The 25,215-nt window shown below is 51.6% G+C and overlaps 11 protein-coding genes across 11 annotated transcripts; 7 read left to right on the forward strand and 4 right to left on the reverse strand.

The window, feature by feature from the left end:
- BKA58DRAFT_327007 (uncharacterized protein) lies at positions 1-590 on the reverse strand (the record flags this gene model as incomplete). The annotated part of the gene is made up of 1 exon (XM_046168095.1): positions 1-590. A coding segment is annotated over one exon (590 nt), but the record flags the coding sequence as incomplete, so codon positions are not given.
- A 260-nt stretch (positions 591-850) lies between these two features.
- On the forward strand, positions 851-1,853 carry BKA58DRAFT_395526 (uncharacterized protein). The gene has a single exon (XM_046171305.1). It carries the CDS (start codon positions 1,308-1,310, stop codon positions 1,566-1,568), a length of 261 nt encoding a protein of 86 aa, XP_046019740.1. The 5' UTR covers positions 851-1,307; the 3' UTR covers positions 1,569-1,853.
- A 937-nt stretch (positions 1,854-2,790) lies between these two features.
- BKA58DRAFT_453734 (armadillo-type protein) lies at positions 2,791-5,193 on the reverse strand (the record flags this gene model as incomplete). Its single annotated transcript, XM_046174484.1, has 2 exons — positions 2,791-3,912; positions 3,951-5,193. 2 exons carry the CDS (start codon positions 5,191-5,193, stop codon positions 2,894-2,896), a joined length of 2,262 nt encoding a protein of 753 aa, XP_046019741.1. The 3' UTR covers positions 2,791-2,893.
- A 1,041-nt stretch (positions 5,194-6,234) lies between these two features.
- BKA58DRAFT_395529 (armadillo-type protein) lies at positions 6,235-11,362 on the forward strand. The gene is made up of 18 exons (XM_046171306.1): positions 6,235-6,406; positions 6,438-8,384; positions 8,424-8,567; positions 8,604-8,623; positions 8,660-8,740; positions 8,780-8,939; positions 8,970-9,185; positions 9,222-9,313; positions 9,356-9,622; positions 9,668-9,970; positions 10,001-10,049; positions 10,095-10,115; positions 10,155-10,210; positions 10,265-10,393; positions 10,424-10,490; positions 10,524-10,582; positions 10,616-10,721; positions 10,758-11,362. The coding sequence occupies exons 1-18, from the start codon at positions 6,394-6,396 to the stop codon at positions 10,931-10,933; spliced, it is 3,906 nt and encodes a 1,301-aa protein (XP_046019742.1). The 5' UTR covers positions 6,235-6,393; the 3' UTR covers positions 10,934-11,362.
- Positions 11,363-11,935: 573 nt separating this feature from the next.
- Positions 11,936-13,716, forward strand: BKA58DRAFT_327004 (major facilitator superfamily domain-containing protein; the record flags this gene model as incomplete). The annotated part of the gene is made up of 3 exons (XM_046168094.1): positions 11,936-12,201; positions 12,255-12,826; positions 12,890-13,716. 3 exons carry the CDS (start codon positions 11,936-11,938, stop codon positions 13,714-13,716), a joined length of 1,665 nt encoding a protein of 554 aa, XP_046019743.1.
- A 37-nt stretch (positions 13,717-13,753) lies between these two features.
- BKA58DRAFT_113853 (amidase signature domain-containing protein) lies at positions 13,754-15,911 on the reverse strand. The gene is made up of 2 exons (XM_046163980.1): positions 15,284-15,911; positions 13,754-15,227 (listed from the first exon to the last, which is right to left on the reverse strand). Exons 1-2 carry the CDS (start codon positions 15,450-15,452, stop codon positions 13,792-13,794), a joined length of 1,605 nt encoding a protein of 534 aa, XP_046019744.1. The 5' UTR covers positions 15,453-15,911; the 3' UTR covers positions 13,754-13,791.
- Positions 15,912-15,947: 36 nt separating this feature from the next.
- On the forward strand, positions 15,948-17,365 carry BKA58DRAFT_395532 (chitin deacetylase 1). Its single transcript, XM_046171307.1, has 4 exons — positions 15,948-16,107; positions 16,158-16,595; positions 16,647-16,856; positions 16,913-17,365. The coding sequence occupies exons 1-4, from the start codon at positions 16,062-16,064 to the stop codon at positions 17,203-17,205; spliced, it is 987 nt and encodes a 328-aa protein (XP_046019745.1). The 5' UTR covers positions 15,948-16,061; the 3' UTR covers positions 17,206-17,365.
- A 205-nt stretch (positions 17,366-17,570) lies between these two features.
- Positions 17,571-19,777, forward strand: BKA58DRAFT_114013 (permease for cytosine/purines, uracil, thiamine, allantoin-domain-containing protein). Its single transcript, XM_046163982.1, has 3 exons — positions 17,571-17,911; positions 17,963-18,399; positions 18,464-19,777. The coding sequence occupies exons 1-3, from the start codon at positions 17,785-17,787 to the stop codon at positions 19,604-19,606; spliced, it is 1,707 nt and encodes a 568-aa protein (XP_046019746.1). The 5' UTR covers positions 17,571-17,784; the 3' UTR covers positions 19,607-19,777.
- BKA58DRAFT_114008 (uncharacterized protein) lies at positions 19,778-22,290 on the forward strand. The gene is made up of 6 exons (XM_046163981.1): positions 19,778-20,041; positions 20,101-20,360; positions 20,410-20,676; positions 20,731-21,786; positions 21,841-21,954; positions 22,008-22,290. The coding sequence occupies exons 1-6, from the start codon at positions 19,948-19,950 to the stop codon at positions 22,152-22,154; spliced, it is 1,938 nt and encodes a 645-aa protein (XP_046019747.1). The 5' UTR covers positions 19,778-19,947; the 3' UTR covers positions 22,155-22,290.
- A 797-nt stretch (positions 22,291-23,087) lies between these two features.
- On the reverse strand, positions 23,088-23,641 carry BKA58DRAFT_445263 (ribosomal protein L23/L15e core domain-containing protein; the record flags this gene model as incomplete). The annotated part of the gene is made up of 4 exons (XM_046174127.1): positions 23,088-23,167; positions 23,256-23,421; positions 23,445-23,502; positions 23,565-23,641. 4 exons carry the CDS (start codon positions 23,639-23,641, stop codon positions 23,088-23,090), a joined length of 381 nt encoding a protein of 126 aa, XP_046019748.1.
- Positions 23,642-23,998: 357 nt separating this feature from the next.
- On the forward strand, positions 23,999-25,101 carry BKA58DRAFT_415466 (putative methyltransferase-domain-containing protein; the record flags this gene model as incomplete). Its single annotated transcript, XM_046172554.1, has 3 exons — positions 23,999-24,247; positions 24,461-24,925; positions 24,979-25,101. The coding sequence occupies 3 exons, from the start codon at positions 23,999-24,001 to the stop codon at positions 25,099-25,101; spliced, it is 837 nt and encodes a 278-aa protein (XP_046019749.1).
- Between the last annotated feature and the right edge of the window lie 114 nt (positions 25,102-25,215).

Consider the following 25,215-nt stretch of genomic DNA (forward strand, 5'->3'; position numbering starts at 1 on the left):
TGCTGTGCGTGTAACGGCGGGAGCGCGTGCAGGGGAGGAAGTGTGGGAGGTGCGCCGTTGACAGCGGCGTGTGGACTGGTCGTCGTGGTGGCGCCAATGGTACCGAAGTAGCTGTTCTGGGGCCGTCCCGACGGGTCTGGTGTACTCTGCGCACTGCTCATAGGGTTGATGCCATGCGGCAGGGGTCCCAGTCCCAGTCTGCCCTCGGCGCTCATGCCTGTCCTCTCGTTTGCGCCTCCATCCGCACTGCCGCCAAGAGGAGGCGTGCCCTTCCTGTTGTGGCTCCTCTTGCTCCTCAAGGGCTTATCCGTTGGGGTGGGCGGTGGGCTGCTGCTGCGATCGCTGTCGTCGACATTGTACTCCATGTGCTTATTCAGCTGCTCGAGAAGGAATGCGCGCTCGAGGCGCATCTTCTGGATGCCGCGGTTCAGGCGTGTGATGCGCAGGCGCGTGCCGTCGTTGTTCTCTTCAATATCGGTTATGCGGCGGCGGAGGTCGATGCATTTGCGGTAATAGGCGCCTTCGACCGAAGGGGGGAGGTCTTTGGAGGAGACGGCGCGGGTCGCTGGTAGCTTGTTAGTGCACTGCATGTTGGACGTGTACGTGTGGTTTGCGACGCGCTTGAGCGCGACGGGAGTGCCTACGGGCTTGTGGCATCTTCGCGCCTTGTGGTGTCGTCAGGCCTTATACAATAATAGGTGCTGCACGCCCGGAGATGATGCCGTATAGTAGTGTGTTTCGATTCAGTACGGTGATGTGGGTTTGCTGGTCAAAGTCGGCGTTGCTGGTAGCCATGGTCTTGAGCTTGGTCTGTGGGGCCGGGCTTGTTCCGAATATCCTCATCTTATGACATCCTTGGCACGTTGCAGCCGCCCTTCAATCCGCAAACGGAATCAGTCGCCAGACACTCTAAATTGCCCAGCCTCTAATGGACATATTCTTCACATTTCCATTGTCAATTGCGTGTGAATCGACCGTCAGACCTCGCAATAGACGCATCTCCGGAAGCTGAACACACCAATTCCGACAACTCTCGTAAACCAACGTGTATCCATGTTCAATGTCTACTAAGCCGAGCACAACGCGCAGTACAATTTGAACAGTCATGCCGTTTGATGAATTCAACTTCGGTCCTGCCGTCAACCTTATGTATGATAGATCACGTTGCTTTCCCACTACCCCAGAGTATACTCCCTGCAAGGTCCCTCGTGTTGCTATAATAAGATTGATAGATCCGCATCGTGGGTGGGGCTACTACTGCGACAGTGCGACCATCGCCTGACGTCAAGAGCACGCCCAAGCGTGCGATGCACATAACTCCGACAACGAACAGCTCCAGACAAGCTCTACGTCACGACGAAAGGGCCGCCGATCCCTTCCCTGCTACTAAACCCTCTAGCAACGATGTCTTCCGCGTCATGTCGCTCCGCACCGGCACCCCTACCCTATTCTGCAACAAACAAGCCGTAAAGGGCGGCCTCCGCATCAGCTACCCCAAGCAAAACTCGTCATGCACAGAGCCGGATGCCAACTACGCCAGCTTCTCGCTCACCGAGAACGGTGACTAATACCTCTACACCGATAACCCACCCCTTCAGGCCTACGTCGATCTGTTCCATTCCCGCAGGTGTCGAGGGATGCATTCCATTCACTGCGAAGGCTTTGAAGGAGGAGAAGCCGGTCAAGTGCCCCTACAAACGAGATGTCAAACTAAACAGATTACTGACGGAAGCGAAACGCTTTCTACAACGGAGTGTGCAATCAAACTCTTCCTCACAACACTTGTACTCTAGCTCGCCATATGTCTCAAGTTGATCTTTCAGCTTCTGAGTGCCTCATTCAGCTCCGAACCCAAGCTGCAGGCTGCACCTTCGTAGTAATACGAGGCCACCGACAAGTACAACTAGAATCTCTCAGTTGTTTTAGGTAAAGACGCACAATGTTAAGCAAAAGAACGAAAAAAAAACACCGCGAGTAAGATTACCATCCTTGACAACATGTATGAGTGGTCAGACACGAACAAGATGTGAGCAGTACCATGACGAGAGTTGGGCTACGTACTATTACAGAATGTTGTTTAATCTTGGCTTTACTTCTATATTTTCCATGATCTAATGGAGGATGCGCGCGCCACGCATACGTGATTAGTAGCGGAGCAAGAATTCCGCCACAGCCAATATAGAGCGTAACAATCGGGTTACTCAAGTTACAGTGAACTGGGCATATTAAACGTTATGAGATGAGGAGCATACAATGCTAGATGGAGGGGGGCGGACGGGTGAAATGCTTGCACTAGTACTGAACCGTCCAATTACTATATGTATATGATAACATATGGTTACATGGGAATCCTTCATACTGCAGTCAACTGCAGTTGTTGCTGCTGCTGCTCCTGCCCGAATGGGAAGCTCTTTGAAAGACATACGGACTGTGCAGATATCGTTTCGCTTCAGGCTCGCACGAAATGCCAGTGAGGCTTTGCCTACGGGTATTTTGCCTGGTAGTTCATGTGCTTTTGTTGATATAAATGACCTGGAATGCTTCTCTCTACCAGTCCCCTGCTGCTTCTTGTATAGTCGCAACCATATTGCGTCGGCATTGCTGTGATCCAGCGCTCCACGTACGTCGTCTCTCGCCAGCACAGGGTCTAGCATGTCCAGCAGCTCTTCGAAGTGCTCATCCCGCATCGTTACGTGTTTTCGCAATGGCGCATAGCAAGGCGGTCAGACTGCTCCAGATCATCCGTGTAGGCGCATCAACGTACAGCTCCAGTGGTGAAAAAGTCTGGCGTAGGCTGCGAGTCCACGGCGAGCCTCGTCAGGCCAGTCTCGATAGCCTTGATCTCCAGCGATATGGGTTGGAGCTGCTTTTCCTGTTGCAGTCGTCGTTCTGTCTAGTGCGTTTCGTAGACCTTCCTGGTAATGTTCCATGCATTATCGATCCTAATTCGCATGAAATCTTTTCCGTGTTCACACATCAATGCAACGATATCGAGCGCATTCGATACCACATATGCTTCCGAATCTTGTAGACGAGGTAGCAATGCAGGCCAGAGCGTATTGATGAGGGGCAGGAGTGAGTTCTCGTGTCCTGCAATAGCAGGTATAGTGGTACGAAGGAGGGATAGAAGCGAGTTCCGGAGGTTAGGCGACATGGTGGTGAGATAGTGCTGTGTCAACTCGGAGATCTTAAGGAGTATAGCAAAGGCACGGGGGGCGGGAGGGGGAGGCTCCTCGGTCTGCGGTGGAGGCGGTCGACCGTTCTCCTCGTCCGTGCCATTAGAGTCGGTATCTTCTGAACTCTTTCCGGCTTTCCAGGGCTTTCGTGGGAGTGCCTCCTTTGACGCTTGCTTCTCTTCCTCTTCCCGCTCTTGTGCGTCTAACTCTAACTTTTGGATCGCTTCGATGACGTCGTTTATGATGACCATTCTCTTCAGATGCACATGTTCCTCTTTCTCATTGTCGACTGACAAGGCAAGTTGTGGTGCCTTGACACCTTGTTCCGCCATGCCTTTCAAGACATTAAAAAGCAGCTCCACAAGCTTAGGATAGCCATGATATCTCTCCAAAGCATTGAAAATGCTATCCACCAAGTCATCTAGATAAGGTAGGAGAGATGGGCCACAAAGCCTTATCATCATGAGTAGGACTTGTGGTGCTTGAGGCGACACATCGCCATATGCCAATTTCAGGCCAACTGCGTTGACAATGTAATCGACATTACTGACAACAATCTCCCCTGCGTCTTTGTATCCCGAAGCCCCCGCTACTATGTTGAGACAGGTCAGGGCATGCTCGCGTAGTGCGCTGTTGGAACTGCCAAGGTAATGCAGCACCGGATAAAGTACTTCACTCAACTCAGGGCGAAACTCAGTCTTGTACCGCTTCGCCTGCAAAGCTACCGTTTCGAGCGCTAATGCATATAAATGCCAAGGGCTTTGGTATCCGCACTTCGCTGGTTAAGCAATGACAGAGAATGCGAGTACAAGTCATCCAAGACTTCCTCCCTCGGGTTTGGCGTCCCCAGATCCATGAAATCATCGACGGATGGATTAACTTTTGCCATGTCTCTTACTAGATTGACTGAGAGCCAGAAGCTCGCCAAGCGCATCTCGGGCGCTCCAAGATCGACGGAGTTAGTCAGGCCCTGAACAACCGCCAACGCAGAGTTGGAACGTGCAAGTTCTTGAACTAATACTTTAAACCCCGTCATCATGTCTTCCTGGCCTTTAAATTGCATACTGATTGGTGGGAAAGAAGACGACTCTGTCGAGCTAAATACCAGCGTACGATCAGCGATGAGACTGGTGTTGCGGTCGTTTATTTCTTCGAGCCCTCTGCCATCGATAAATACTGCAGACACGCCATCACGAAGACTATCGGCCAGCCGCTCATCTAGAATCATTGGATCATCATCGAACAGGCGAAGCGAGACCGATATCTGATGTACGATTTTATGGCGGGTACGGTCGTCTTTTGATTGCATCAATCTAGGCAAGGCGACGATCCAACCATGCAAACTTTCGCGTAAAAGTTCGGAGAGGTTCTGATCTGCTGATAACAGTCCTTTGAGTTTGTCCTCAGTGGTGTCACCTGGGGTCTCATGGCCTGCCAGATCGACCATGGTTTCGATAGCCATACTTGTGCAAAGAGACAGTGATGTACGACAATCCCTTACAATGCAAAGACACAGATTCAAGAGCGCTTGCCGTACCTCTTGCTTATCATGATCTCTCAATCTGAAGATGTTGGCAAGCGCAATCTTTATCTGGGTTGCAGTTGCCTGTAGCCAAGCGACTGATCGAGATATTGTGGTGCATCCGCCGGACTCATCTGATAGTAGTGTCTCGGGTAAATCTTTGGTCTGGGCATCGCCAAGTAAACGGACAACGAGTGATGTAAGAACTTCTAAGCCTTGCTCAACAACGCGAAAGCCGGGTCGAATACTGCTATGGGGAGTCAATACTTTAGCCAAAGACGAGACTATCCTAGGCAGAAAGCTGGCAAGAGCATCGTCATCGCCAATCGCGCCGACGGTTCCTTTGAGGGCGCAAGCGGACTGAAGCTTGACGCTGTTCGAATTGCTATCTGTGAGACGTTCGAGCATGACTAGTACAGCCTCGCCCAAGGCAGGTATGTTGGCCGCCGCGGTCATGGCCTCTTGACCCTGCTTCGTACGAGAGGTCGCACCCATCAACTTGGATGTGCACCCGAGAGCGAGCGACTGTAGCTCCTCTGAGCTCGCCGAGATGCCATTCTCGGCCGATGAAGGTTTGGCGAGAAAGGTGAAGAGGATGAGGAGTTGTCCAGAGAGCGCAGGCTCAAGGCCGCCTCCCCAGTTAGCAGATAGCAAGGTCGAGATGCATTCCAGGCAGAGCTCCAGCGCTCTAACTGGGACGTGTCGGGAATTTCGCAGTACCTGAGATAGAGAGACGAAAGCGTATTCAGTGAGTTTTGCGTCCAGGAGACCAGGTGTGGAGGTAATGGATTGGAGGCTAGTGAGCAGACGGGTGAGGGCGGTGTATCAGCTCCCTCCGAGGCGCTTGGGCTCTGCGAGAGAGTCGCAGTGGCTTGGAGGACTTGGATACATGGCTGCTTCAACTGAAGAGGGGTTAGCGCACGTGGGGGGGGGGTGGTGGGGTGGTTGGGGGGGGTTGGGGGGGGGGGGGGGGGGGTTGTGGGGGGTGGGGGGGGTGTGATGTGTAGTTGTGTTGTGGTGGGGGGGGGTTGGGGGGGGTGTGTTTTTTGTTTTTTTTTTTTTTATTTTTTTTTTTTTTTTTTTTTTTTTTTTTTTTTTTTTTTTTTTTTTTTTTTTTTTTTTTTTTTTTTTTTTTTTTTTTTTTTTTTTTTTTTTTCTATTTTTTTTTTTTTTTTTTTTTTTTTTTTTTTTTTTTTTCTTTTTTTTTTTTTTTTTTTTTTTTTTTTTTTTTTTTTTTTTTTTTTTTTTTTTTTTTTTTTTTTTTTTTTTTTTTTTTTTTGCTTTTATTTTTTTTTTTCGTTCTCCTCTCCTCCCTCGTACCTGATGGAGGTGTTGGCGCTCCATGTGACATGACCAGATCCGTGTCAACGCCAAGGAGATGGTAGTGTCTGAGAGTGCGTGTGTTTCGGCTGGGGTGTACAGGAGTTCGAGGTGCGGGTGGGGTGGCGGCGGTGGTGGTGAAGCACGGTCCCCGAGGCGGACGTCAGTCGCGTACTGTCGAGTGGCTAGCGCGTCACTGCTCAGAAAGTCGGACCACAAGCTCGCCTCGACATCGTCGCTCCATGCCCATCGCGCTGCTACTCGACCCCACAGCTGCGTGCGCTTTCGACACCTTCTCCACGCGCGCAATCGCAGCCACAGCCGACACGCACCACATTGTCTCTGCACGCCGTTGCCCACGCGCAGCCACGCGACATGGCAACGCGCAGTAGGCGCAGCGCGGCCGCCGCGACCCGAAGCGGTGCAAGATGAGCAAGAGCAGGAGCTGGAACATGGCGACGAGGCACATAGGGGTCTGAAGAAGCTCACATTCAAGCAACCGCTTGTTGGCCGGCCCGGGAAACAGATTGGCGTCAACGACCTGTTGACGCGACTCAAGGCGCTGCTCGACGAACTGCGCACTATAGACCAGGAAGAAGCACATCGCGATTCGCTCATGCCTGTCGCCGAGTCGCTGGCCCATCACAGTCTCGTGCAGCACAAGGACAACGGCGTACGCGCGTGGACCATGTGCTGCATCGTCGACATGCTGAAACTCTTTGCGCCCGATGCGCCCTACCCGGCCTCGAAGCTCAAGGACATCTTCTCCGTCATCATCCTCAAGCTGCTGCCGCTCCTTGCCGAGCCCGCGCACCCCTACAACAGCCAGCACATGTACATCCTCCGCTCACTCGCCGAATGGAAGAGCATCCTCCTCATCAACGAGATCCCGGGCTCCCATCACCTCACCGCCGCCCTCTTCACCACCTGCTTCGACGTCCTGTCTGCCTCGTCCAGCGGCGAAGAGCTGAGCAAGAACATCGAGCACAACATGACCGAGATCCTCTCCACTATCATAGATGAGGCCCCGGCAGTCACGCACGACGTTGTCGACGTTATCGTAGCGCAGTTTCTCTGGGCTGATCCCTTCACTCTCGGCACCTCAGCCAAGGGCAACAAGAGCGTGCAGATCGACGCCAAGCAATCAACGCTACGGCGCAAAGAGGCACCGCCCGCCTACAACATGGCCAAGAATGTCTGCAACGCGTTCCCAGAGAAGATGGCTCGCCTTATCGGCAACTACTTCAGCTCAGTCATTGTCGACTTCACAAACTCGGGAAGCACATACAAGCCTCACTCCAAGGACCAAGGTGCCGACGACCTTCGTCGCGGCCCCTCAGAGGATGATATCAATGAGGCACATAAAGCACACAGGCTATTGCGCGAGCTATGGAAATGCTGTCCTGGTGTGCTTCAGGAGATTGTCCCGCATCTACAGGACGAGCTCGCCACGGAGAATGTGCAGCTCCGTCAGCTTGCTACGGAAACATTCGGCGACATGATATCAGGCATTGGTGCAGCTGGCCCACCTCCTCTGCCCGACATGGACCCAGCGGCCTATCCTTCACAGAGCCTGTCGCGCGCAGACTCGTCGCGACCCTTCGACTATCTCACCACGCCAGTCTCCATCAACTCATTTCCCACGCAATACCCTGTGGCCTATCATTCATTCCTCCAGCGTAAAAACGACAAGTCTGCCATCATACGCGCCGCATGGACCACCGGAATCGGTCGCATATTGATGACATCCGCGGGTGGTATTGGTCTCGATCTCGAAGAAGAACAGAAGCTGCTCAAGTACTTTAGTGAATGCTTGATTGATAGCGACGAGAAGGTGCGCCTAGCCGCCGTCAAAGCGATTGCGCACTTTGACTTCATCGACATCGTTCGCAAGCTCGGTAGCAACGGCAGTATGGCAGAAGCAGGGTCTATTCTCTCCAATCTTGCCGATCGCGTAAAGGACAAGAAAAATGTCATCCATTCCGAGTCTATGAGACTCCTCGGCAAGATATGGGGTGTAGCTGCTGGTGCCATCGCCGAGGGCGATGACAGCATTAAGGCTCTGCTCGGCCCAATTCCATCCCGTATTCTCGAAGCTTGCTATGTGAACGACCTCGAAATCAACGTGCAGGTTGATCTCGCGCTATACGACTCGCTGCTTCCACTTGCTTATCCGCCCGTGAAAGCAAAAGCACCGCCAGCTGGGAACTCCCAAACCGGAAAAGACAGCCAGACAAGCAATGATCAGGGTTACACAGAAGCAGGCCTGGACAAGATGCGAACCGAAAGACTGCTCGTACTCGTCAACGGGCTAGAGGCGAAAGCAAAGAAGGTCTTTTTCGCGAAACAAGGGAACCAGGGCCCCGGTGCTAGGTACATGGAGCACTTCCTGAAACTATGCGAAGACTACAATGGTGGCGTCACAGAAAAGGGTGAGAAGGATGTCAAGACAAATCTGGAGGGCCTCATCACTTACTACGCGAAAACACTTCCCGATCCAACCCGCGTTAGGGACGATTTATGGAAATTTGCCAAAGCCCACGATCGCCGTACCTATGCTCTTATCCGGTTCTGCATGGACCCAGCGAGTGACTACCGCCGGGTTGTTAGGTCCATCAAGGAGCTAAGAAAGAGGATTGAGGAGGGGCCAGGTCCTTCAGTGCTCGATACCTTGACACCACTTCTCTACCGCGTTAGCTTACTGTGCTACAACAAGAGCCATGTACCAGCTGTCATCGAGTATACTCGCACCAACGACAAGGGTCTCGGTGCCACTGCTCACGAGTTGTTGAAAGAAATCTCCACGAAACACCCCAAGGTTTTCTCCACTCACGTAAAGGATCTCTGTAAAACACTTGAAAGTGAGGCACCTACAGCAACCAAACCCAACCCTCCTGGCGCAGTAGACGATCTCAAAGCCTGTGCTGCATTTGCACAGAAATTCCCCACAGACATACCAATGAACGGAAGGGACAGCCAAAAGTTGGTACAGAGCTTTCTCAATTTTGCCTTTTACGGTACACCTCCGCAAGCGGCAAAGCATGCAATCACCATCATTATGAACAGTGACGACAAGAAGGAGATGCATGCGAAGGAAATTCTCACGAAGAGCATCAAAGGCTTCCAGTATGCCGGGGCTCACTGGCTTAGCAAATTAGCTGCGCTGAGTCAACTAGTCTTACTAGCGCAGCAAGATTGCGAAGATGATATGGATGCCATCGTTGAGATTGCCATCAAGGAGGTTCTCCAGAAACCACATGTGATGACAGCCGACGCGGATATCGAGTGGATGGATGTACCGGATGACGAAATTCAAGGCAGGTCCTGGGCGATCAAGATTCTAGTGAACCGGTTACGCTCCTTGCCGTCTGATGCCAACTTCAACGATGCTGCAGAAGACACATACAGGCTACTGAACCGCTACGTGAAAGATGGCGGGGAAGGCTCGGCGGATGGCAACACCCCAGCAGGACACAAATCGCGCCAGCGGCTTCTTGCAGCGAATTCCTTACTCAAACTTTCATGCAACAAGCGCCTAGATGCTTTCTTGAGCCCCGCTGACTTTGTTCAACTCGCTCTCATTACACATGACCCGTGTGCGCAGGTGCGTAAGAGCTTTGCTGACAAGTTGATGAAATATCTTGGTCAGGGTCGGTTGCCGCCACGATTCTATACCATCCTGTTCTTCCTCGCACATGAGCCTGAAAAGACCATCAAGAACAGCACCATGACCTGGATTCGAGCACGCCGCGCTACTTTTTCTGCACGAAAGGAGACAATATTGGAGACAGTATTCGCTCGGTTATTGAGCTTGCTTGCTCACCACCCCGACTTCGACACAGAAGACGAGACACTAAAGCTTATGGCAGAGTACATCTTGTATTATCTTAAATGTATCGCAACCGAGGAGAACCTGTCGCTTATCTTTCATGTCGCTCAACGCGTCAAGGGCGTAGCAGACGGCATTGCACCATCACGCCAGGCTGATGAGAATCTCTACATCTTGTCAGATCTAGCGCAGGCTCTGATTCGTTCGTGGGAAGAGCAGAACAACTGGACAATGCAGTCATGGCCAGGGAAAACGAAATTACCCTCCGGTATCTTCCGGCCTCTGGAGAGTCACGATCGGGCGCAAGAGATTGCCAAGAAGACATGGATTGGAGAAGACCTTGTCGACGAACTTGATGTGCTCGTGCGAAAAGCTATTCGAAGCAAGAAGCGTAGGGCCTCAGATGGTATGGAGAAGCCACGTAAGAAGATCAAGGGCGACCGATCTATCAAGAACAAGAAGGCCAAGACTGAGCGACCCGTTAAGACACCGAAAAAGAAGAGGAGAGCTGGTGACGATGATGGTGCGAGCGATGTTGAGGGCGGTGTTCCGCCATCTAGTGGACCACGAAGAAAGAGCGATCGACGGAGCATTGCACACAAGAGCTATGTTGAGGTGTCAAGCGATGAAGAAGGCGCAGGAGGTGTTGCTGAAGAAATCCAAGAAGAAGCTGAAGAAGAGAGCGATGCATCGAATGCAGAACAAGACAAATCTACTCCTGCTGCTGAAGTAGATGTAGATATGAACGACGCAGAAGTTGCGGCTGAGAAAGAGCACGGAGATAAAGCAGAAGACTCTGAACTTTCAGACCCAGGATCGTCTTCAGAGCCCGAGCCAGAACCTGCGCCAGCAAAAAGATCCACACGCGGAAAGGGTGCTGCTAACACAAATGGCGTCAATCCATTACCAGTCATCCAAAAACGCAAAGCTGCCAATCTGATCAAAGAAGCCACACCGCCCAAGTCCGCGAGGAGTACGACTAGAACCAAAGCAAACAAAGACAAGGTCAATGGCGCTGCTGCGGCCTCCTCACCCACTTCTGCCACCAATGGTACTGTCCGACGCAGCGGCCGCGCTCGTGGCTGAGGTAGTGAATAATTCTCTGAAAGTTCTTTCGGCCGTTTCGAATACACCCGGGTACAATGTGTATAGTTACCACCACACAATACGGATCAGATTCTTCACATTGTACAGCTTCTTTCCTAAGAGTTAGCTAAGGATCCTGTTTAGCGGAGTTTTTGAGAACTGGGTGATTGCTTTTCCGAGGACAGTTTTGCTCAGGCCGTTCGCGGCGCCTTTCAGCTGCTTTGTCTTTTTCATACCTCGTGCATGCCTGTCACTTGCTTTCACCACAACACATGGGAAAGTAAAGTGCGATCTCACGCTGATCTTTATGCTTTCCATCTTTATCAGAGGAGTTCCTATCTTTTTACGTTAGCGATGCGACATGAGCATCTGGAAGTTCGTACTTAGTGTAGGATAGAACCATGTATACGACTGCTTGTTCAGCCCCAGTGTGCTCCTGTTGCCATGGTCCATCTTCTGGTCGAAACCAAGATTGCATCGAAATAAACTTGACATTCATCACCAAGTGGCCGGCTCCAAATACCCAGAATGGTCGCATTCGCTACGAGAGTATGTTGGACCTGCAGGATCTGATTGTTGAGGTTTACTGGCCCAGTAACAACATCGCAATTCATGAATCTTGGACCCCCTTCCCCAACTTCTAACTGTAATGACAACAAGCCCCTCTCGATTGGCAGCGTCTCCGTACATCCAACCAAGACCGAGGGATCGCGTGACCATCCCCAAAGCGCCTAGCAAAGTTTGGATATCTCGCATCGCGATTACGGTATTAGGCCCAATTGGGTTGCAAGAACCATGTTTTCTTCAAGTTTCGCACTGAATCACCTCATACACAAAAAAGCCTTCATAGCAACCGTCTCTCTCATCTCATCAAGGCAGTGCTGACTGGAACCTGCGAATTTTCCATCGGAGAAGCACGACGATAATACGAAAGGTCTTCCAACAGAATCAGCGTCAACACATTCCTCCGGTAACGTCGTCGGATCTCTTTACTCCCACACCATGGAGGCTCGCCAACATGCGGCTGAAGCGGCCGTCTTTGATCAATCCAATTTACTTCAGCGAAAGAAGCTGCTCGTCGTGTTTTCAGCCCTTGCGATATCGCATTTTATCTGTTTTGTCGACCAAACTGGTATCGGAGTTGCCTTGCCCACGATAGGACGTGATCTTAATGCAGAAGATACGATCAGTTGGGCTGGCACAAGCGCGCTGATAGCGAATACGATCTTCCAAGTGTTGTACGGGAGGATGAGTGACCTGTTTGGTACGTCCACTAGCCTGTGTAAACGACCAGGAAATGACTGATAATGAATCTAGGTAGAAAATCCGTTCTTCTGTCCGCCCTCGCGCTTCTCACCGTCTCCGACCTCCTCTGTGGCCTCTCGCGCGATGCCACGATGCTGTACGTCTTCCGCGGTCTATCGGGTGTGGCAAATGGCGGTATAGCTTCCCTCTCAGCCATGATCGTCTCCGATATTGTGACCTTGAAAGAACGCGGGAAATGGCAAGGTTTGATAGGCGCATGCGTGGGACTCGGCAACATGACTGGACCTTTTATCGCGGCAGCTTTTGCGCAACAGAGTACCTGGAGAGGCTTCTTCTGGTTCGTTAGCCCGGTTTCAGCGGCTTGCGGGGTGTTGTGTCTTCTGGTGCTGCCTACACCCAAGGATCAACCGAGAGCGGATATGAAACTGGTCTTGAAAAGGATCGACTATGGAGGCATTTTCTTCGGAAGTGCAGGGTTGATACTGCTTCTGATTCCCATTGCGGGAGGCGGTGATTACTTTGCGTGGGCATCTCCAATGGTTGTTTCCATGCTGGCCGTTGGAGGATGCTGCATGGCAGCTTTTGTCTACATCGAGCACAGCGTCGCTATACTGCCCATGATGCCACGTGAGTTTTACTTGTCCTGCAACCGAACATACTCCAACCGTGGACCACCTCTAATTCGAATAGTATCCCTCTTCAGATCTGGCCCCGTGTCCATCATGCTTCTTCAAAACTTTCTCTTCGGAGTAGTAGCCTACTCGCAAACCTACTATCTACCTCTCTTTTTCCAAAACGCCCGCCTCCTCTCGCCTCTTATGTCAGCCTCCCTAATGCTGCCTATGACCGCCTCACAGATGGCTTCTTCCATTCTATCCGGTCAATACATCTCCCGTAGAGAACGCTATGGCGAGGTAATTTGGCTAGGCTTCTTCCTTTGGACATTGAGCGTAGGGTTAACATGTATGTTCAATCTCTCCACGCCAATTTGGACAATGGTTGTCATTCTTTCTGTCCAAGGATTAGGGATTGGTGCCGTTTTTCAGCCCACATTGGTTGCAATACAAGCCCACTGTACCAAATCCCAGCGTGCAGTCGTCATCTCGAACCGCAACTTCATTCGCAGTCTCGGCGGTGCTGTGGGTCTTGCAATATCCGCTGCTGCACTGCAGAACTCTTTGCATACTGCAATGCCAGCAGAATTCCGATCACTATCGCTCTCTTCATACGACACAACCGACTTTAACTCACTGAACCCACGGCAGATTTTGCAGATTTTGCAGGCGTACGCAACAGCGAGTCGGACGGTCTTCATCATGAATGTACCGTTCATGGGGCTATGTTTACTTGGGTGCTTCTTCATTGAAGATAGAGGTCTGCAGAGGCCAGATGAGGTTGGAGAAGATGTGCAATTAAAGGAGAGGCATGATGGTGGAGGTGGAGAGGTTGAAGTGAGCGGCGACAGAAGAGACCATGGGAAAAGGATGAATGAAGATGTCATTGTGTTGTCACGGTAACATATTACCTTGAACACCTTTCAACGTTAAATTCGAGCGCGAGCAACGTTCTGGTCTTACATAAAACTTCGTTCGTCACATACTCCTCCAACTGTTTGCCCTCTCCCACGCGAACGCCGCTTCATAAACACTCAGTTCGTCCCACCATTTTCCAATAACTTGCATGCTCACCGGTAAAACAACTCCCTTTTCCACTCCGGGGCCTTCCATGACTGGCAACATACCAATAGGCATCGCCATCACTGGATGCCCACTCTGATTGAACGGCGCCGTATTTGAAGTCAAGCCAATCTGCTTTCTAATCTGTTCGAGTGGTGTTGCATCAGGGCTCGCATGACTCGTTGCTACATACGGTAGTGTAGGTGTCAGCAATATATCGTACTGTTCCAGAGCCGCATCATAGGCATCACGAAGCTGCCTTGATAGATTCGTTGCTTTCGCGAGGAGATTGGGAAACCTTTGTGTGGCGTACAGACCGTTAAGGTAGATGTTCTTCGTAGATGCATACGCTTCGTTCCAGTTTTTCTGGCCCATGGGATGCAGCAATGAGTTCAGCTCGAGCATCTGGTGTCCGCGACGCCCGAACGAGCCTGTGGTTTTCCCGAGAAATCCACCAATTTTCGATATGCCATTCCATATCGCTGCTCCTTTCGAGTGCAGTGGTATCGAGATCTCGGTGATTGTGGCACCAAGGTCTTCGTACTTGGTGACTGCGGTGCGAAAGACTTGGACCACTCGTGGATCAAGAGCTGGTGTAGAGAGTGACTCAGTAATTATGGCGAATTTCTTGCCTTCCAAGGGTCTGTGCATCGGAGTATTGCTGATGGAACTGTAGATAGGTATCTTGGATGGGTGAGGTGCAGCGAAAGAACGATCGTCAATGTTGTCCGTTCCGGCGATAGCTTCGAGAAGTATAGCGTTCTCCAATACTGTCAGTGTCATTGGACCAATGTGATCATTAGTGGGCTCGTTGCTCCCACATCCGGTATATGGCACAAGGCCAAAGGTAGGCTTTAGCCCAACAATACCACAGTTGGCGGCTGGCACACGGATACTACCACCCTGATCTGCGCCAATTGCCCCATCGACCTCGCCCAATGCCACAAGAACAGCCGAGCCGCTCGAGCTTCCGCCAGCGCTATAGCCTTTTGCGAGAGGGTTTTCCACCACTCCAGTACTCGAAGAGTGGCTTGTTGCAGAATGGCACAAGTTTTCACAGACTGCTTTTCCGAGGATTTTACCACCAGCTGCTAGGATTCGTGTCGTGACAGTTGCATCAACATTCGGGACATAGCCTTTGACGAAGTTCGTACCCAGTAGCATCGGTACGCCCTTAACAGCAATGTTGTCCTTCAAAGCGAATGTTTTGCCGTAAAGTTTACCGTTGCTCTTAGCTTCCTTGTCAACGATTCTGCACTTCCACGCCCATGCACCATGAGAGTTCTCAGATGCTTGCGGGAAATGAACGTCTTCTCTGGCAAAGCGTTCTTCATCGACTAGGGGGACATAGTCTGTGCATCAATGTCAGCTTCCGTCATAACTCGCGACGTGAACCACTATGTCCTACCGTCCATAGCCATTAGTTGCTCACTTGCATCGTGAAATGCGGCAAGTAAGCGTCGATAGTCCTGTTTCTCTTTCTCATCGATGCTGACCCCAAGCTGAGAGCATAGCGCCTCGAGAGTTTCTGTCGTGACAGGGTTGTCATGGCTGGTATCTAGCGAGAAAACCGACATCTTTGGTAAAGACACAACGCTTTCAAGTAATTAGATCGCGATCGGTTGCCGATGCTACATGTTCGGCATACACTGAATTGCCGGGGGCACTCGGTTATTCATACTGGCAGGTCTGGTGCAGACCCACAGCGGCACTTGTTCATCTGCCATGACTTTTAACACCTTGTGACAAATGTTCATCCATAGCCTACCAGCCACTGATGCGTACTTGCCGATATGTTCAGCCGTCTAAATGCTTGCAAGATTGTGTAGTGGAAGCCTTGAAGGAAAGATAACAGTAAAGCGGGGCTGGCGGAACGCTTATTCGATCGTCGGGAGAGTCACTTCCGATCAGCAAACAACAAACAACGCGTCTTGTACCTAAGAACTTTCCTGTATCGTGATTGGTGAGAAACTACTGATAAGAGATTGACAGGTGCAAAGGAATGGACTTGACGTATGGACAAAAGATTGTTGGGTCATTCCAAGCTGACTCAATTGCAGATAACCTTGAGAACTTGTATGTAATGACGCCGCTCTGAAATCCTACCTAGGTAGCATGCGTTGAATCTACGTTTACTTTCCCTCTTGTACTGTGTTCGTGACCGTAATATCGAACATCTGTCTGTCATGGTTCACGTCGAAGATTCTCTTCAACTCCCCAGAGACTTTGAAGGTGTGCTACCACGCAATCTTCAGTTCTACTTATACTGATCACTATTATAGGTTTCGGCGAAGGTGGCCATGACGCACAATGGCCAAACGGCGCCCGTATAGCAGTTTCCTTTGTACTTAACTATGAGGAAGGCGGCGAGAGAAACCCCATGGATGGCGATGGCATTAGCGAACCCTACCTGTGGGAGAAAGGCCCTTCGGGCGGTGGCAGGGAACAGCGCCATCTGAACGGTGAGCAAGACTACGAATATGGTAGCCGGTGCGGCGCTTGGCGGATACTACGCCTCATGAAGGAGTTCGGCTGGAACATGACCCTTTGGGCCATTGCAGTGGCCATGGAGAGAAATCCTACGTTTGCAAAAGCTTGCGTAAGAGACGGCCATGAAATTGGGGCTCATGGGTATAGATGGCTTGACATATGGGACTATTCACTCGAAGATGATAAGGCGTATATCAAGAAGACATGTAAAGCCTTGGAGGCGGCAACTGGTACACCCCTTCCGATGTCAAACATCTTATACAATACTGACGCGCATACAGGCGAATTTCCGGTAGGAGCATACTTTGGCAGAGGCACGCCAAATACAGCCAGCCTGCTCCCAATCATGTGGAAAGAGATGGGTCACAAAATGCTCTACACATCGGAAGTCTATAACGAAGACTCGCCATATTGGATCGATCTTCCCTGGGAGAAGCAACTGCCTGAATCGGAGAAAGAGGGCCTGCTGATGATGCCGTACAACTACGATTGTAAGCCGCACCTCTACATGAAAACATGGCCGATTTGATCCAGTAACATGATTTAGGCAATGACGGAAAGTTCCACATGCTTCCTGGTTTCGTAAGCTCAGCAGGGGCAGTGTACGAACAGTATCTCAAGGATACGTTTGACTGCTTATACAGAGAAGGCGGTAAGATGATGACCATCCCTTTGCATTCTCGAATAGCTGGCAAGCCAGGAAGGTCGGAGAGTCTAAGAAACTTCATGAAGTATATCTCACAGAAGGAACATGTGTGGGTTGCGACACGTAGGGATATTGCGAAACACTATCGCGAGACTTTTCCTTACAAGTCCGGGTCGAAGACTGGTGGTTTATAGATCTCTTCGTATGAATCTAGATCGAAACGATAATTTGGCCACGCGAATCATGGGCTAGAAGACGTAATGGCACTCCAAACGTACCCGGGTCATGCATTTGGGTGCGCCGATTTCTTACTACACATGCCACCTGGGCAACCTGGCAAGTTAGTCGTGGGGACGCCGCATGGTCTTAAAGGACACGCGCAGTTGCTGTAATTGAAGTGCCAGATCCAGAGGACCTGTCGCATTCGCTGGACATGCCCGTGCCTGTGAAAACCCGTGGAGTCGTGGATTACCCAGGTACACTATCACCTTTTTGGACAGGTCAACGCACTAGCCTCATTCTTGATCTTTTTGTCCGTCGGCTTCTTTCATCCCGACGCGTTATCGTCTTATCATCGAAAATCTGCCGTTTTCCCAGCATTGCGAAACCTTGCATAGATAGATGGCTGACTGATAGGAAGATTTGTCTACCGCAATGACGAGATGTGCAATGTGTAGTGGCGATCAAGATGTTTATAGCCTGGCAATCACCTCCCGCCAACCAACCGAGGCTCGAATTGGTGTTTGCCCAAGCGTGAGTACTCCTGCGCGGTCATGTCTCGCCTTTTGCAGCAAGGCAAAGATGTTTTGAGGTCTCCAAAAACTCTCAAAGAGATAGCGCAAACTACCAGCGATCAGGGCGAAGTACGTTATAACAAAGACCTCCTTCCCAGTCCGCCTGGTAAGCCTTGAAATGCATCTCTCGGTATCTCCAAGAGCTAACACGATGCAGAGGATCGGAGATGGCGCTGGCAACATTACTTCGCATACTATCTGACCATGACATTCAGTCCATCCTCGTACAACCTCGGCGCATCTCTAGTCTCAATCGGCCTACTATGGTGGCACGGCATGATCGCTGCTATTATCGGCTCTGCCATTCTCACCGTTCTGGTTGTGCTCAATAGTCGCGGCGCTATCAAGTACTTTCTTGGCTTCCCTGTATATGTCCGCGCAGCTGCTGGCGTCAGGGGGGCGAGTTTGTATATCCTCGTACGAGCTGTGGTTGCGATCATCTACTTTGCGACGCAGACGTACTATGGAGGCCGTATCACGTCGGTGTTCATGCGGGGTATATTTGGAAATGGTTACAATGATATTCCAAACCGCCTCCCAGAGAGTGCGGGGATCACGAGTAGAGATCTGCTGAGCTTCTTCTTGTTTTGGATGGTAGGTAATATCCATTTTGCTCTCATTCAAGTCCAAGTCCGACTAAATATGCTAAAGTTGACAGGCGCAACTACCAGTCATGTTCATTCATCCCACGGTACTTCGACACCTCTTTGTTATTAAAGCTGTCTATACAACGATTGCACTCTTCGGTGTGCTCGCTTGGGTAATCAGTGCCAATGGGGGCAAAATTGGAAGTTTCACGTACACGACCAAGCAGACTCAGCTCTCGGGCTCAGCTCTGATCTGGCCCATGATACAAGCCATCAATTCCGTTATGGGCGCTCTTGCGCCGGTGCTTATCAATCAGCCTGATATAGCGCGATACGGACATTCCTACGGCGATGTGACATGGAGCCAGGGCTTTGGTATTCTTACCAGTAAAGTACTGGTCATGTTCCTGAGTACCGCAACGACTGCAGCCGCTACACAAGTCCTCGGCAAAAGCTACTGGAACGTATGGGATCTCTACGACGCCATCTTGGATCAATATTGGACTGCTGGAGCTAGAGCAGGAATAGTGTTCGCGTCTTTCGGTATGATGCTTGCTGTACTTGTCACCAATGCAGGAAGCAACTCGCTTCCCGTTGGTGCCGATCTTACAGGAATCTTCCCTCGATGGTTGACCATTGTGCGAGGCCAGGTACTCTGCGCGATCCTGGCACCCTTACTTGTCCCATGGAAGATTATCGCCTCGGCGACTGCGTTCTTGACGTTCCTCGGAAGTTACACTGTGTTTCTGATGCCGATCTGCGCGTGCATGATTGTCGACTACTGGCTCGTTCGAAAGGGTAATTTGCATGTTCCCTCGTTGTACACGGCTGCATCCGAAAGCCCGTACTCGTACTACAAAGGCTGGAATATGCGCATGCTGGCTGCCTGGACAGCTGGGGTTGCGTTCACGGTCCATGGCGTCGCGGGGTCTTTGGATGCTGATTCTGTCGCCGAGGCTAGCAAGAATATGTACAAGCTTGGCTTTCTACTATCTCTGTTCATGGGCGGCTTGGTTTATTACAGCTTGTGCCTCATCTGGCCGGTGAAAATGGTGCCGAGAGGCGCAGGGAGGGAGCTGGGGTTCGAAGCGTTGGCAGCGAATGAGGGTTTCTTCGACGACGAGAATATAGGAACTATCACGGGCGTACTGGAAGGTGAAGAAGTGCATGGGACGCAGCACGGCGCTGCGGATAGCAAAGAGAGCAAGGTGTGAAACCAAGAGCTTCCCGGAACGCTGCATTGATTGTCAATCGCCGAAGCATAACAGATATGCGCCTGTTGTCTGTTGATTCCATGACATAGCTGTGAGTAAGGGTGTTAGCCAAGTGTAACGTGACGTTGCGGGGCCTGCAACTGCGTGCATGCAGGTGTGGCTGGCCGACAAGCTTGGACCATGCGCAACGTCACTGCCGCTGCCGGGAGAGCGTGGGAGCTTCACTATGTCCAAGGCAAACATCTCCACATCCACGCTTGGTGCTGCCTGACTCTGCTCGTTGTACTACAGGCGCTGCCATTGTTCCCCCCAGTGAGCGCGACGACTACACCACCACCGACATGTGGGACGACGAGGACAACAATCCGTATGGATCCTTTGCCCGCCATGACTCCAACACGTCTGATATTCCTGGGCTAGCGTCGCCTGCTGCCCGTAAGGCTTCTACCTACTGTCTGAAGCAATCGCCAGCATCGTTAGCTGACATGACCAAGTGCCGTACCGCCCCGCGACGCCGCCCTCGGAGGCTTCGTCGCCCGCACAAGAATCGCCCGAGTATGTCTCTCAGCGGGACATGAGCGACGTCGACTACAACGAGCAGGACCAAGACCACGCAGACCCAAAAGCGTCTAAGAAGGGCGGGTACGATGCGCGCGTGGAACAATGGCTGTACGAGCACCCCGAGCAACTCGTTTTGATCACGAGCGCGGGCAAGGACGGTGTGAACTACATCCAGTACACCATCAACTGCGGTGTATGTTAGATAGGCTGCTGGGGGAGCCGCGCAACTGACACATGGATAGGGCCTCGAAGTAAAGCGCAGATACTCTGAATTCGCATCACTGCGCGCCGAATTGGTCAGACTTCACCCCACGCTCATCGTACCTCCGATCCCCGAGAAGCATACCATGGCCGACTACGCCGCCAAGCCGACAAAGGCGAAGGAGGATGCTGGCATAATAGAGCTGCGGAAGCGCATGCTGGCTGTCTTCCTTAATAGGTGCAGGAAGATGCAGGATATACTACAAGATGGCGTCTTCTGGCGATTTCTCGATCCCTACACAAGTTGGGTAGGCTTGTTGCTCTTGCAGATACCAAACCCTTCAACTGACTTGCTCCTGTAGGCAGACGTACTCAACAGCCCGCCTGTTTCCAATGTCCCCAAACAGATCCTCAAAGCGCCTCCGCTCGATCCCGCGAACCCTTCCCAAGCCCACAGCTACCTTCCAGTCCCCTCGTCTTCCGCAAAATTGAAGTCGGGCGGTACCATATCCAGCTCGGGTACTCCTGTCTCACCAGCCAACAATGCAGCCCTACCTTCAGCAGCCGCGCATACGACACCGGGTCCTGCCATTTTCGGTCGTTTCCCTCCTGAGACGCGCAACATGTCGGAAGAGGAGTTGGACCCATACTTTGTTAGCTTCGAGAACTCATCTAAAGACCTAGAGCACCTGCTGCAAGGACCAATGGAGAAAGTCAACAGACGACTGCTCATGCACCTAGGCAATTGGGGAGAGGACATGGCAGATCTGGGCGCTCGATTCAATGCCTTTTCGCTATCTGAACAGACGCAGTCCCTCGCTGCAGCCATTGAAAAGACGGGACAAGCTGTCGACTCTACGTACATTGCGACGACCGAACTCTCTTCGTCTCTCAGCGCAGGCTTCTCGGAGCCTATGCGTGAGAGCGCGCAATTTGCCGGCATCGTACGTTCTACCCTGAGATATCGAGTGCTCAAGCGGATACAGGAGGACATGACAAAGGACGAACTTGAGAAGAAGCGCAATCTACTCGAATCCCTCGAACGCAGTGAAGCAGAATCGAAACGATTAGAACAACATCTGAGCGGCGTGGGCCATCAACCTGCCCGAAGTCGCGCTGCATCCAACAGCTCACACCGAAGCAGCGGTGAGGCGGAGCAACAGCGTAGATCGGACGAGGATAGGGCATCGATTGACTCCGACTTCCCACCCACACACGGCGACACACCATCCAGCGCACAAGGCGCACCTGATAATCAATCACCGCCTAGTAGCCCGCACAAGAAGACTGCAAGTGGGAATTTCGTCACCAACAAGCTGTTTGGGTCCATTACACATGCTTTCAGGGGTATGGCAGACGTAGATCCTGAGAAGACACGAAGAGATCAGATTGGCAAGACACGGGATAGTATGGTACAGGTAGGCTTGATATGCTATGTGTCAAGACAATTAGAGATGCTGACCAACACGCAGCTCGAACAAGCGCTGACTGTCGCCGAGAAAGATACCAAAGACGCAAGTGCGGGTGTGATGAAGGACCTGCGACGATTCCAGAGCGAAAAGGAGGACGATTTACGCCGTTACATGGTATGTCTTGGTCTTTACCTAGTGCTCGTGATTACCACTAAGAACAACTGCAGATGGAGTTCGCTCAATGTCATATCGATTGGGCGAAACGAAACAAGGCGGCCTGGGAAGAAGCTAAGGCCGAAGTTGAGAACATTGCGCCACAACCCTCAGAAGAATACCCCAGGAGATCTGAGGACTTTGAAGCCCGAGAGCAGTGATGGCGCGTGCCATGGTCTGTTTGTGTACACCTGGAGATGCATCCTTTGAGCGATTGCGCACCTGTATTGAATATGGCGAGTAGTAATTCAAAGTATAACGACAGTCGTTCGCTTCACCATGCACTACTCAGAACTACAACGACCGATCGTCAGTCTCCTCGTTCCCTTCTGCTTCATAGTCTTCAATATGTTCTATTACTGCCTTACATTGCCAAAACATTATCTGTCCACGGATCCCCCAACCACGCCTTCTTCCTCTTCTACACGCCTTCAACAATTGCGAACTCGGCAACGAGATTCAGGGACACAGGTCGCTTCGGATGTTGGATAGTATGCTGCTCATAGATTTGAGGGTTTGGCAAAGGACAGGGATGAGGACTTGAAAGAAAACACGACAGCGATCATGAGTAAGAAGGCATTACGGATAAGGGGTGGAGGAAGGCCAGGGATAAAAATGGTTGGTCTGCAAGGATTGGATCAAACAGAATGGGTGATGCGCATGCAGCGAGGACGAGGGTCTGACTGGTGGCTAGTGACTGTGCAGGAAATAGAGTAACGTCATCTCCTCATGCCCGCAGGCCATGACACGGGTTCGAAAGTCTAAAGGAGGTCATCTGTATCCGTTCGTGGTACACATGATATGGGCGGTGGCCGGGGTAAAGCATGTGGAAATCGGGTGAGTGGCAAAATAGTTGGGGGATCGTAAAGTCCATGATATGCATTGATGGTTAGCAGACAATTTATCTCAAACGCCATCCGTCTTGTCGTTCCCATCCGCAAGAGTTTTACAGGCGCTCGTAGATATACATGCCGATGCCCGCAGAAGCAACTCCGTATCCACCGTGAGGAAGAACCAGGCGAACCAGTAGTTGTAGAGAAACCGCCACTCGACTCCAGCCATGACCTTCGTAGTCATCATCAGTGTGCACCCGCTTATTTCTTGTCCTTCTTCGCACCGCCCTTGGACTTGGCTGTGCCCCGGAACTCCTTCATCCTGTTCTTGCGCTGCTTGCCTGTTGTCCAGTCAGTATGTGTCATGTACCGACATGCATATCCATCGCCATAATTGCGGCACTATGTATAGACGCAGGGAAGACGTACGCTGCTGCCTGCTGGCCTTCTCGACCTTGGTGGCCATGCCGTAGCGTACTAGCCTGTAGCGGGGCTCGAACTTCTTCATGGCCTCGGCGCTGTCGTAGATAAGAGCGAAACCGGTGCTCTTGCCGCCACCAAAGTGTGTCTTGAAACCGAATACGGAGACATCGTCCTTCTTGGCCTTGTACAGCTCACCAGCTTGCCACGGAGTTCGTCCTTGGAAACGTTTGCGCGGTTGGGGTGAAGGACATCGCTGTAGTATTCCCGTCAGACTCAATCCTCCGCAACTGTGTGCTCGGCGGTTCCTGCACTTACACGACCATCTGACGACGTCCAAGGAGGGGGTTGCGGATGAACTTGCGCGTGCGCAGAGTAACTTGAGAGTCGGCCATGTTGGGAAGATTCGACCTGCAACGCGACGATTAGACGTGAGTCACAAGTGCAAAAGAACGGGCTTGGGTCTGCAATGGACGTACTGGACAGAGATCGATCTTGCTGTTGTCGATTACCTGTGGTTAGCTGGCGGCAAGATAGAGATGTCGAATTTGCTGTGTCGTGTCGGCGGTCGGCAGTGCGCCTCGCTTAGTCTGCCAAGGCGCCCCGCTGCAAAGTTACGTAAGCAGATGCGTGCTTGGATGTTCTTCCCCCTCGTTAAAATCCGAATATACAACCAAGCTGCTCGACCAGGGAGGCTGAGACACATTGGGAATTTTCGAGCTTACGTGTCGAACGAAATCGTTGTCGCCTCCATGGACGCTCCATCCAATCTATCGCAGCTACGCATCTTGCAACGCCAGTATTTCCAGCTGGTCGAACCACACCAATTGAGATGGCCAGATGATGCGATACTAAAAGCGCCAAACGTACAGGCGTGGCTCTTCCACAACCTATTCGATGCGGCGAATATCACATCACTACCCCCGGGCCGCTATCGGTTGAGGATTCTCAAACAACTTGTCGCAAAACTCGAGAGGTCGATCACTGACCCGGAGGAGGATGTATGGTCTCCTATCTCCTCGCCATGGCTTTACCTTTGCTGTAGCCCAGCCATATATCAAGTCATAATAATCATCCTTCAATGGCAAAGATTCCTTGCAGCACTTGCTGACCTTTGTCTTCGTTTCTTCTAGAGGAAATCTCAGATGACATTATGGAAGCGATGACTATTCTGCTTGTTGCTGATCTGCCCCTCCGAAGCCGACGCAGCTCAGCAAAAAGCATTCGTGACGTACTCTTACCCCGATCATTTACTCGATGATAGCGTAACGCACGAACGTACGGTAACGCTACTTGAAGCGCGATCCGTCATCTCCTCGTCCGGGACGACTGGTCTCAGAACTTGGGAAGCCGCGTTGCTACTCGGGTCGCATCTCGCGTCCGAGGCTGGCCGACCGTTTGTATCCGGGAAGAGAGTATTTGAACTTGGCGCAGGAACTGGCATGCTGTCCATTCTTTGCGCGAAGCACTTGGGGGCGGCCGGCGTGGTTGCTACAGATGGCGACGAGGCTGTTGTGGATGCCATCAAAACAAATCTTTTTCTCAATGGACTTGATGTCGATGACACGTCCCGGATTCAAGTGCGGACAGCGCTGAGGTGGGGCCATCCCATTGACGCAGCGGCTTTTTCCGAAGACTATGGCATGAGCGTACCAGATGTTGTAGTGGGAGCAGACGTGGTAAGCCATCGTCATTGCAGCCTCGTGAAGACGTGGATCTGACAACGTCGCAGACATACGACAAGTCCGTCATTCCGCGATTGGTCTCGACCCTGGGAGAATTCTTCGACCTGAACCCAGCGCTCGAAGCTTTGATATCTGCGACGATTCGCAACGAACAAACGTTCGAGACCTGAACGCGTGTAGTGGGTCTCTCCGCGTCTTGTTTTCCTGGCCATGTTACGACATCGCGGCGAGTTGTTGCTAACTTTTGTGGGGTAGGGCGGAACCGTTTCAGATTCGAGCAGGTT

The sequence above is a fragment of the Alternaria rosae genome, assembly GCF_020736505.1.
Source record: "Alternaria rosae strain MPI-PUGE-AT-0040 chromosome Unknown BKA58scaffold_24, whole genome shotgun sequence".
NCBI classification, from domain to species: Eukaryota; Fungi; Ascomycota; class Dothideomycetes; order Pleosporales; family Pleosporaceae; genus Alternaria; species Alternaria rosae.